The 12,538-nt window shown below is 40.7% G+C and overlaps 1 protein-coding gene across 2 annotated transcripts in view; it reads right to left on the bottom strand.

Annotated features, from left to right (window-relative positions):
- Positions 1 to 12,538, bottom strand: part of SNTB2 (syntrophin beta 2) — a gene marked incomplete at both ends in the record, with an annotated part of 72,105 nt that overhangs the window by 17,582 nt on the left and 41,985 nt on the right. For both annotated transcript variants that reach the window (XM_080936886.1, XM_080936887.1), the window contains one exon: positions 8,767 to 8,980. In XM_080936886.1, the coding sequence (XP_080793012.1) occupies positions 8,767 to 8,980 (214 nt within the window). The remainder of the gene's footprint in view (positions 1 to 8,766; positions 8,981 to 12,538) is intronic.

Here is a 12,538-nt window from a genome sequence, read left to right as displayed (position 1 = left end):
TGAATCTCAGCACCCAAATTAGGTGGTTCAAACAACCACCACCTCCTTCAGCTCTAGGAGGTCCAATGTCTTTGTGGTTACCTACATTTATATGGCCAGACAAATAGAAAAACACACATACACATAATTAGGTAATTCTGGAATAAGCCATAAAAAGCCTGACAATGAACTGAAATGCATTATTATTACTTGAAATAAGAGGATAATAACAGAAGAATATTACTTTTGTGAATATTATTCTTTATGAAAATTTGGAATGTTATTTATTTATTTACTTGAGACAGAGTCTCACTGTGTAGTCCTGGCTGGTCTGAAACCTGCTGTGTAGACACATCTGGCCTCATACTCTGAGATTCCCCTTCTACTGCCTCCTGCATACTAGAATTAAAGACATGTGCACTACTGTTATTACATCAGCAGTCCCAAGGTTGGCCTCCAGTGCTAGTAACATGCATTAGGCATCCCTATTCTTCTAGTTCCTCAGTGGGACTGGGGACTCAAAACTCAGGTCATTAGGGTTATACACCAACTACTTTACAAGCTAAGTTACCTTAATAGCTTATTTTTGTTCTTACATTTCATCTTGTATTAAAAATTGGGGGAGGGGATGTTATTTAATTACTGTGTGCGTGCGCCAGTGTTGAGTGTGGGGGTCAGAGGATAACCTGTGGGAATCATTTTTCTCCTTCCACCATGTAAGTCTTGGAAATCAAACTGAGGCTGTCAGGCTTAGTGACAGGCAGCGCTATCTGCTGAGCCATCTTGCTGGCCCTAATTTTTATTTACTTAAGAGAAGGTCTTACTGTGCAGCCCTGATCCATGACAATCCTGCTGGATGCTGGGAGGAAAAGGTCTGGATCACCATGCCGAGCTCCAAATATTTCAAGTTGTTATCTTATATGGCAAGTGTTTATTCTCATCAAATTCTGCTTAGTCTGTTCTTTCTTCTAACATTTATTCCATGTGTATTTATATTTATGGTGTTTGTGGGTACCCATGGATACCAGAAGAGGGTATCACATGCCCTGGAACTGAAGTTGTAGGTGTGTACTGGGAACTGAACTTGGGTCCTCTAGGATAAGAGCAATTAGTCTCAAACCCTGAGCCACCTCTCTGGCTTCCAGTCTATCCTTCCGTAAATACATATTAATTGACCTCCTACTAAATGGCAGATACTATGCTAGTGTTGTAGATACAATGATATAAATATAAACAAAAAACAAATCCAGTTTCTACCCTAATTGGGTCTAGGGTCTAACAGGGAAGGCAGAAGGTGAAGAATTGATGGAACACAGTTATAGGTCACAAAAGGTATTATTGCTGCTAGGAAGACCTTGCCCAAAAGACATGTCTGTGGTAGTAGAGGCAACATAAGACTACAGTGGAAACCTTTACACTTCTGGACACACTTACCAAACTGGTTCCATGTGGTAAAATCATTTATAAACCTAGTACCTCCCCTAAGGAAGCTTTGCAAAAACCATGTCTATGGATGGTGAGCCGGTTTAGCACTTGCTGCTAAGCCTAATGGCCTGACTTAGATCTGAAGAACCCATGTGGTAGAAAGAAACAGATGTCTGCAAGTCACCTCTGACTTCTACACATACACTGTGGTATGCTTGAACTCACATAAGTTAATTTAAAGATTTTAAATAATAATTCTATAAGCTCAGAGAGCTCACTACAACAAAAACTGGGAAGCTAGAAAAGAGCCAAGGGGTTTAGAAAGTAGTCTTTTGGCTGGTTTAATCATCTTGATACACGCTAGGGTCATCTACTAAGAAGGAACCTCAACTGAGAAAGTATCTCCAGGTTGCTCACAGGCAAGTCTATAAGGCATTTCCTTGGTTGATGATTGGTGTGGGACAGTCCAGCCCACTCTGGGCACTGCCACATCCAAGTTCTATAAGAAAGCAGGCTGAGCAATCCTTAGGGAGCAATCCGGTAAGCAGCATTCCTCCATGGCATCTGCTTCAGTCCCTGCCTTGCATTCCTGCCCCGAGTGACCTCAGTGATGGAAGATGGTCTGAAAGTTCTAAGATGGCATAAAGCCTTTCCTCCCAAACTGTTTGTTGTAATGGTGTTTTATCACAACAATAGAAACTGGAACTAAACCGAGTGGAGAAAGCCAAATGTCTACCATACTATCTCTAAATGTGTATCAAGATTATTTCAGAAAGCAACACTCAAAAGTATGTACTTCAGAGAGAGGCAGGAGGACTGTGAACTCCTCGCCAGCCTGAATGACTTAGTGAATTATAACTAAAAACATAAAAACGAAAACTGGGATGAACCTCAGTTGAGTGCTTGACCCTAAGGTTCAATTCCCACCACTGTAAACAAACAAAAGCAAAACAAACAAAAAAAACCTGAACAGACAAAAAGCCACCCCCAAACCAAAAAGCACCTAGTTGGGCATGGCTGGAGCTTGTGCTCAGGCAGCTGAGGCAACACTGAAAGAGATGGCCAGTGACTGCAGCGACCTGATCTTAGCAAAAAGAGTCCAAGCCGTTCTCATTCCCACCCAGCTGGCTGGGAGACTGCACATCTCTGGGCTGATCATTCCTAGAAGGGCTGATTTATTTCCACCCCATTGCTCTGTCACTGAGGCCAGCCTCACATTCTTTAGACATATGCTAAAGTTCACTGGCAAGAAACAGGCAAGAAAATTCCTTCACTCTCCTACTGACCTACTTAGCACTAAAGATAGAAATCAGTTCCTCCTTCCCAGGCACAAAACAGCCACTTTCTGGAAAAAAGTAAAAATCGCCAACAGCAAAAACCCTTTACACCATATACAGTCCCAAGATGGTCGCTCAGATAGGTTCTTTAACCTCTTCATAAATCACAGGAAAGGTGAAAATAGATCTGCTGTAGAAGAAGACTACGCCTGATTAATCAGGAGTGGACACTAGGGTGAGAAAGCTCAAATGGTGAATGGGCAGGAAGTTGGAGGCAGGATCATCAGCACTCATGGAAAGAAGTCTCAAGCTTCTTGGGAAGAGAGCATGGACAAGTTAATTAAGGAAACAGTAAAAGGAGCTGGAGAGATGGATCAGCAGTTAAGAGCACTAATTGTTCTTCCTAAGGATCTGGGTTCAATTCCCAGGACCCACATGGCAGCTCACAAACCTTTAACTTCAAGATCTGATACTCTCACACACACAAAGCACTAGTGCAGAAAAAAATTTTTTTAAATTATTAAAAAAGGGGATACTATTTTGTTTTCAAAACAGGGTTTCTCTGTGTATTCTGGCTGTCTTGGAACTCACTCTATAGACCAGGCTGGCCTTGAACTCAGAGATCCACCTGCCTCTGCCTCCTGAATGTGGGGATTAAAGGCATGCTAACTTGTAAAGAAGAAATACTAACTTGTAAAAAAGAAAAAAGATTAAAAAAAGATAAAATATCTTTGGCCAGGCTTGTTAGTGCAAGCCTTTAACCCCAGCACTTGGAAGGCAGAAACAGAGGTAGATCTCTGTGAGTCTGAGACCAGCGTGATCCAAGACAGCCAATTTACTTACAGGCTATACAAACACAACTAAACTAAAGCCAAACCTAAATAAATAAATAAATAAATAAATAAATAAATAAAAGAAAAGAAAACAATAAACTTGCAAGTAGAACTGAGTCTAGGATCCAGAAGAGTGTATTGTCGTAGCTCTAACTGATAAAAGCAACATAGTCATGCTTGAAATGCACTGTTTCAAATGAAAATTTAAAACAAGAACCCTTCTAATAGTGAGCATGCAGGCCATCTGCCAGTAACTGAGCCCATAGGAGAAACGAGGAGGCAGCTACAAGGTTAAAGGATTTGGACTCCAGTCAAACCACTGAGGAACTCCTGGGAAGTTTAATTTCATCAGACAAGTCAAATCAATATTTAGGTAGACAGAAGCATGGGGTTGTAAGCTCAGCCTATATTAATATATCTGCTTGGTTATGTCTTTGACATAAATTATGAGTTAAATTTAGTAACAGTCATGTGATTTTTATGTGTCACAAATCTCAAGTCTACCTTTTACTAGAAAAATGGTCAAAATGAAGATGAAGCACTGTGAGCCAATGCAAAGGACGAACTTTACATTCCTACAGGACACGGTACTGCTTGCTAAGGAATGGCTCATGTTCTCTCACTGGACGTCGTCATTAATTCGTTTTCACATCTCATGACACACACCACGATTATCAGAAGCATTTGGCAAGGCAGCAGAAACTCGGGTGGGCAAAGCAGTGCCCTCTGTCTACTCATTTTCATAGCTAAACACCCACTAGCTTTATAATTACAGAAAGAAAGCAAAGTAGTAAAATGACGATAATGAAAGCAAACAGCTCCCCTTTTCATTTTAGTGAAGACTTCACATACAAACAAAAGATGAACCACGAGGAGATTTCGCTGCATCCCCAGAATGGTTCATACCACCTGCAACAGTATTACAACACCATTAGCAACACTGACAAGCATATGGTGCAGTGGAAACTCATACTGCTGGTTGCTGTTGGCTTTAGCATAAGATGGCACAGTCACTGGAAAAATATCTGGAAATTTCCTTTCTGAAATTTATTTTATTTAGTTAATGTGCATGAGTGTTTTGCCTCCATATATATGTTTGTACCATGTGTGTCTGGTGTCCATGGAGTTCAGAAACAGTCTGATCCCCTGGGTCTGGAGTTACAGGCGGCTGTGAGGCATGTGGGTGATGGCAGGAACAGACCTCTGGAAGAGCGGCCATTGCTCCTCACTGCTGAGCCATCTTTCCAGCCCTGGGGTTTCCTTTTAAAACCAAGCACACACCTGCCATTCATTTGTTTGTTTGGCTTTTGGTTTTTTGAGACAGGGTTTGTCTGTATAGCCTTGGCTGTCCTGGAACTCACTGTAAACCAGGCTGGCCTGCCTCTCCCTTCCAAGGGCTGGGATTAATTAAAGGGATGCACCACCAACCTAGCAGCTGGTTGTTTTTTTGAGGAAAGGTCTCACTATGTAGCTTTGGATGGCCTAGAACTCACAGGATGCCACCTGCCTCCGAAGTGCTGGGATTAAAGTTTTAGAATTAAAGGCATGCACCACTATGCCCTAGCACATCTCCAATTTGACACAGCAACTCCACTCCTCCAAATTTACCCAAGTGCAATGAAAATGCATGACCAAAAAAGATGCACAAAATACTCATGACAACTAGCTCTAAACTGAAAATTGCTCAGGTGACCATCAAGAAGGGACAAACAGGACTAGAGAGATGGCTCAGCGGTTAAGAGCACTGTCTGCTCTTCTAGGAGACCTGGATTTGATTCCCAGTACCCACACGGAAATTCACAACCATCTGTAACTCTAGTCTCAGAGGATACACTGACCTCTTATGACCTCTGTGGCGTACCAGACACACATGTGGTGAACAGGTATACTTGTATGTAAAACATTAAATACATTTTTAAAAATCACAGATAAATTGCTGTGTTTTAGGAGGGCTTAGATAAATTTAAGGACTAAAGAGCTCCAAGTGATGTTAAAGATATTCCTTTATTCTTGATATATGTGTGGTGTATTCACACGTGTGCCATTGTGCATGTTATAGAGGTCAGAAGTCAATGTTGGGTGTCTTCCTCTCATACTCTGTCTAGTCTGACTGATTCTGGAGCTTACAGCTGGCTAGACTTGCCAGCCTCCACGTCCCTAGGATTCTCTTGTCTCTAAGCCCTGGCAATCCAGGTACATCCCTCCAAACCTGGCTTTTTATTTGGGTGCTGGGATCTGAGCTCATGCTTCTGCATCAAAAACATTATCCACGGAGCCATCTTCCCAGTTTTCCTGACATGGCTCTAAAAGATATGGCTGAAGAGGCTGTGTTTTAATTTTATAGACAGATACAATTTTAGCCAAGGGAAACTGAGAGTACCCACACAATTTTAAGAATTTACTATACCAATTTTATAATTTCCTTACTTAATCTTCATAAAATTTTTATTTTGTTCAAGAGGAAAATAAAGCATATAGAAAACAAACAGCTTGGCCAACGTGCCCCCGTCTGTGTCTTCTGGGTCTTACAATAGACGTTTACTTAGGTGGTGGTTTTGTATGTTGTTTTAGGTGAAGACACATGGAACAGATATCCACATCCCAGTAAACAAGCAAAATTACATGTGATTCCCCACTAGATCCTTGTAAATCTGCGCCTGCTTTTCTAGAGCATGATACAGAACAGAATAACTTTCTGTCTCTTCTTACAAAAAGATAGTCATCTTCAGGTGTATTGAAAGTGAGAGTAGGAACAAATGTCTTTTCAGCAGTAAGACCGATAATCTTTACCCTGGTTCTGACCACCTGAGACCGAGTCTCATCATCTGACTGCAAGAAAGAGGTGCCCCACCCCTTCCCCACAATATTATGCAGCATTTGACTTTTGCTAAGCTGAAAGTTCTGGGCTTCATGATAGCATCTTCCCACCATCATTGTCACACCGTCCTTAATCGTTTTCTCCCCTCTGTTGCCTCCTCCCTCCTCCAGCTGGTTCCCTTTCTGTCCCTACCGAGTACGCCTCTCTGCTTCCCTTTTACATGTCATTCATTAGCATTTCATATCTCCCTGAACATCACTTTCCCTTCTCATAATCCCTGTCCTAGTTTTCTAAGCTATAAACACACATACCGATAGTCTGCTATAATTTTAGCACTTCCAAATTGTTCTCTACACTTGGTTCAAATCTGATCATTATCAAATGTTTCCATTATATGGGTGGATAGAGTGGGTGGCTCGGTGGTTAAGAGCACGTCACTTTTGCAGGGGACCCAGGCTCAATCTCATCACCCAGATGGCTTCTCACAATGTCTCCAGTTCCAGATGGATCTAGTGCCCTCTTCTGACTTTTGTGAGCAATAAGTATCTATGTGGTACTCAGACATACACGCAAGCAAAATACTCACAACACGCATAAAGTAAATAAGTGATTTGTGGGCTCAGTCGTTAAGAGCACTGACTACTTTTCCAGAGGTCCTGAGTTCAAGTCCCAGCAACCACCTGGTGGCTCACAACCATCTATGATGTGATCTGATGCCCTCTTCTGATGTCTGAAGACAGCTACAGTGTACTTATATATAATAAATAAATCTTAAAAAAAAATAAGTGGCTTAGTTCTTGTTGATTTTGAGTTTTATTTTGTTTTGTTGAGATAGGGTTTCTCTATGTAGCCCTGGTTATCCTGGAACTCAGAGATTCACATGCCTCTGCCTCCCAAGTGCTGTGAATAAAGGCATGAAACCTCAACCAGCAGGCTTAAAATTAATAAATCTCTAGAAAATGTTTCTAGCATATAAATGAGCCAAGGATAATGCAGTACTTGAGTTTTAAGGAAAGTCAAGGTTGCTGTGTTCTGACAAATGTCTTAATGATGAAGGTAGCAGAACTCTCAGTAATCACTTCAGTCTTCTTCTTTCCCTGTCTCACAACCCTGTGCTCTTTTCTTCAGCTTCAAGCGGCATCAGCAACAACATAGGCATCTATCTCAGAAGTGGTTTATAATGGAAGGGCTTAGTTAGCATTTCTATCCTTTTCGGCTTGAAGGTGAGCATGTGATTCTTAGTACTAGATGAATTAGAGCTTTTTGCCCCTTTGTGTTTTTTCTGAAACTAGTTTATTTAGTTATTTTATAATCCAGACCAATCTAGAACTCACTTGTAGTCCAAGCTGGCCTTATGTTCACAGAGATTTTCCTGTTACAGCCTCCTGGAGCTGGGATTATAGGGGAGAGCTACAACCACCTCAGTCATAACACCTTATGCTACAATTTCTTGGAATGAAGACACGGCTCAAGGTTAACAGCACCTGATGTTCTTGTGAAGGACCTAAGTTTGGTTCCCAGCACCCATGTTGGGCAATTTACAACTGCCTGTAACTCCAGTTTTGGCCTGTGTCGCACACATTTAACATACATTCACATAAAAAAAAAAACATTCGTGTAGAAAAAAATTTCAAAGTCTTTAAAATAACCTACAATTTCTCGATACTATAAAAACACTTCAAGCACAAGCTTTAGTCACAACCGCCTCTCACCAGAAACGGAGCTTCTCACCCTGTGACTCTGGCTGGTTTGGAACTCACTACATAGATCAGTCTGCCTCCTTCTGCCCGATTAGCCCTGAAATCACTGGCATGACACAAAAAGCCTGGCTTCAGTATCCTGCTGTGTTCCATGTTCTAGCCTGCTTTGCTTAAAGACTTTGGTGCATTCAGATAGAGAAGATCGTAAGACTGAAGGCAGATTATACAAAGCCTATCTATAGCTCTTTGAACAAGTTTATTTTTTTGTTTTTATTTTTTTTAAAACCACCTCAGTTTGCCAAATCTCTGGCCTAATACTGAGTCTACCCATACTTTTACACAAAATTAATGAAATCAAAGTCATCCTAGAACACAAAGAGCTATAGAAGAAGAAAAGTTATAAACACTTCCATCCATTGCTTGCATTTTATAGAAGACAGGGAGAACAGAGAAGCAAACTTATCAGTCATTTTGCCAATTGGTATCTCAGATCTACAATGGGGCCTCTGAATTGTAATATTTTTCACAATTAAGAAACTTCCTTATAAAGAGACATAAGAGACCGGGCAGAGAGATGTAGGTTTGAAGCTGTCTAGGGCTCCAAAAATAAAGACAAATCTCCGATCTCAGAACATCTTTCTTCTTTCAATAAGTTATTGGACAGGAGGCACTGAAACTGTGGTGCATCCTCGAGTTTGTAGGCTGAGTGTGGTGCTCTTGAAGGTACGGCTCACCTGTTCTCCAGATCTGGCATGCTTAGGTTCCTAGCAGCAAAGCACATTTTGAGAGGGATGACCTTCCTGTCCTTGGTGGTATTCTGATGCTTTGGAGAACCAGAGTCTTCACTGCCACTAAAGCTTGGTGACTGGGGGGCAGCACCTTCCCATGGCAGATCTGATACTAAAGATGGTTTCTTGATATATGGTGTTACTTCTCGGATAAACTTGACTATGAAAAAAATAAATAAAAGGAGGTTAGTATTTTTTGTTTCTGATCAAATGAAAATCAAAATATTCATATACATGTGCCAGGTGGTGGTGGTGCACACTTTTTATCCCAGCACTCAGGAGGCAGAATTTGAGGCCAGCCTGGTCTATAGAATGAGTTCCAGGACAGCCAGAGCTATATAATGAGACCCTGTCTTGAAAAATAAAACAAAACAATTCACATACAAGTAACCCTCTAGAGCAAAGTGAAAAACAGAGTTCAAATGCTATCAAAGTACTCAAGCTTTACGTGTCCTGAGCTAGCATCGAGGGGACCCACCTCAAAGCCTCCACCCACTGAAATACTCCCAACAATATGAATCTCTTTTGTACATGAGAACCTTTCAAATGTCAGAAAATACATATCTTTCTTCCCTTTACAAAGGCAAGTACTTCAGCTCAATTGATACACGGGTAAATAAGGCTTGGACCCTGGCCCAAATTAATGCTTCACTTGGATGAAGTGGAGAGAGATAAACATTACTGTGGTATAAAAAAAAGTGTTAACATATATACAAGCACTTGCACTTTCAAAATATTCTATTTCCATTAAAATCTTTTGAATATATAACATAGTTTAGTATTCCTTATCTGGCTGCTTGCCAGCAGAAGCCTTACAAAATTTGAAGTATCCATATGTACATGGAGATAAACGGAAAGATGAATTCATTTTCACATAAATAGTATACATATGCTTGAAGGCAACTTAGGAAGAGCATCTTCATTTGGACTGCTGTATTAGGTCAGGTGTGGAATTTTCCACTTGTATCATGCACCTGCTTGAAAAGCCTCAGGCTTTAGGTTTGTGAAGGAAAGTATAATTGACGTTCACACAGAACAAGATCCAGAAGTACTAGATTTCTGTGATGACAACTGTTGTGTGATCTCACAGAGGTGCTAGATATGCTAAGCACAATATAAGAACAACACATTTGTCTGTTTATCCACCAAGTTCACAGGATGGTAGTGTACCATGCTTACTTCAAACTACTTGTGTTTTAGTAATGCTGACAGCAGCCAGTTGGTCATTATCTACCCCCTCCCCAACCACAGCAGCCAGCAATGGGGCTTTATGAACACCCAACACTTCTATGACACAATGAAGACACTGGGAAAGGACTTGACAAACAAGAGTGGCTCTAAACAAGTGCACACTCTAGGCACACAAGTCTTCTTTTTCTCAAAAGAAAGCCTGTGCCTTTCTTTTGCTTTCCTGACTTAGAAAGCTAGAGAAAAAATTTAAAATTAACCCTAATCAGTAGAAGAAATGAAGCCATTGTCTTGCATTATTAAATTAATCTAGGGGGCTGGAGAGATGGCTCAGTGGTTAAGAGCACTGACTGCTCTTCTGGAGGTCCTGAGTTCAAATTCCAGCAATCACATAGTGGCTCACAACCATCTCTGAAGACAGCTACAGTTATCTTATCTCTCATATAAATAAATATTATATAAAAAAATTAATCTAAGCACTTGGCAGGCAGAGACAGGTGGATCTCTATGACTTCAAGGCCATCTACGTCTATATAGCGTTGTAGGCCAGCCAAGGTTACACAGTGAGATTCTATCTCAAACAAATGAAACAAACAAAAAAAGTCACACCAATATCTGCTGAAATCAAGCATAATAGTAGGAAATACAATTGTAATGGTAGCATTTACATATAGGACAGATGTTTGCATGTGTGCATGGTTTTCCTTTGTGTTTTTTATAAGTACATTATGGGAGGAAAGAGTAAAGGAGATTTTTCATGCTGGAAGAAGGAGCAGGAGTGTAGCTAGTATATCCCTGGAGCAGCTGACTCAGGCATTTCAATACACACTTGAGCTTTGTGCTTTTAGGAGAGGATTAGATCACGAGAACTTGGCAGAAATTCCTAAGGTTTTCAATCAATGCCAATGGCTGAGACATGCTTTTCAACACTTAAAGCACCATGCCAGCTACTGGCCTACCAACTGGGGAAAACAAAGCCATTCTAAATGAGCACTCTTGAAAAGCGCAGTCATAAGAAGAGTCCTTAACGATCTACTCAGAATTAGCATCTCTAATCTGATTACTATAAACATGCTAAAAACAAAGGCAAAGCAGACACACAACTAAGGGCCACTGTATTAAAAGAGCAATGGATGTAGGCTGGGGCCAGATCAGCTGGTAGACTGCTCTCTAGCGATGCACAGAGACCTCTGTTTGAGATCCAGAGCCTCACAAACCAAGCATGGTGGTATATGCCTGTAGTCCCTGCATTCAAGTAATAGAAGGAGGACGATTAAAAGTTCATGGTCATTCTTGGATATGTACCAAGGTCTGCCTGTGCTACATTAGAGAGACCTTAGCTCAAAGAAAAAAGGGGGGGGGGTTAAATTTCACCTGAGATTATGGTGGTGCTGCCTATACATCAGCCAATGAGCCATCCATAATGTTTAATGCCTATAAATTGACACTTGTGTCCTATAAGACCTCCCCAGCTGTCACAGAACCAACCTGGGCAATAACCTGAAAAGAAACACCTTTACAACCAACCCACTGGCATTTGGTTTACCTCTCTCCTCATTGTTAAAGACTATCCTCAAAGTAACTGTACACTGATACTTGCAGCTAGCTGTGGAAAGTGCCAAGAGGCTGGAGCTAAGTTTCTTTTTTCATCACTTACTAAAACGGAGGGAAGGGCCTAGGTAGCCAAAGGGTTCATGCCTAAAACTTGAGGTTCCATCCAGAAAAAGAAAAAAGTGAGAAGAAAAAGCAAAGTGAAAAGGGTTTCCATCTTCTTGAGAACCATCAGTTTAATCCTTCCCCATTTTCAACCGACAGAACCACAGAGACCATCAAGTTGTTCTTTAAATACAGAGTAAATAAATAAGTGTAATTAAAACATTATCTGTCCTGTACATTTATTGATAACGATATGGCAAAGGATTTTTTTGAAAACACTGTAATGCTTGTACATATACTGGATTTAAAGATGTAATTCTGCATATTTTAAATAACTTCTGTATTATGTATTTTTAAAAAAATAAGGTCATTAACTTGACTAAAAAGCAAGTTACACTGATCTCCAAAAGTAAAGGAGGGGGAAAGAGGGAGAAAGGGAAGGAAAGAAGAATGTTGTTTACATAGCTTTTAAAGTTATTTTATTTTATTTTTATTTATGTGTGTGCACCTCTGTCTATGCACTACATGTATGCGGTACCTGCAGAAGCCAGAGGAGGCCATCAGATCCCCTGGAACTGGGGGTACAGCTGGGAAGTGAACCCAGGTTCTGTGCAAGAGCAGCCAGCGCTCTTAACCGGAAGCCATCTCTCTCCAGCCTCCTTCCCTCCTGTGTAAGTCTTGATGTGGCCATTCACACTCACAGTTAGCTGCATCCTTTCACCCAAGATAATTCAATTTAAAATGCTCAAAGGAAGAAAGGACAAAATAAACCTCTCAGTTCTAATATAAAACCTTCTAAACTTTCTAGTATTGTATTTTCCATATTACATACACCAACTCTTAAGTACTATTTAAGAATCATATCAAATTCCAC

The sequence above is a fragment of the Micromys minutus genome (assembly GCF_963924665.1).
Source record: "Micromys minutus genome assembly, chromosome: 24".
Lineage (NCBI taxonomy): Eukaryota > Metazoa > Chordata > Mammalia > Rodentia > Muridae > Micromys > Micromys minutus.
The sequence above is the reverse complement of the archived record's forward strand: the minus strand, read 5'-3'. Positions and strand labels throughout refer to the sequence as shown.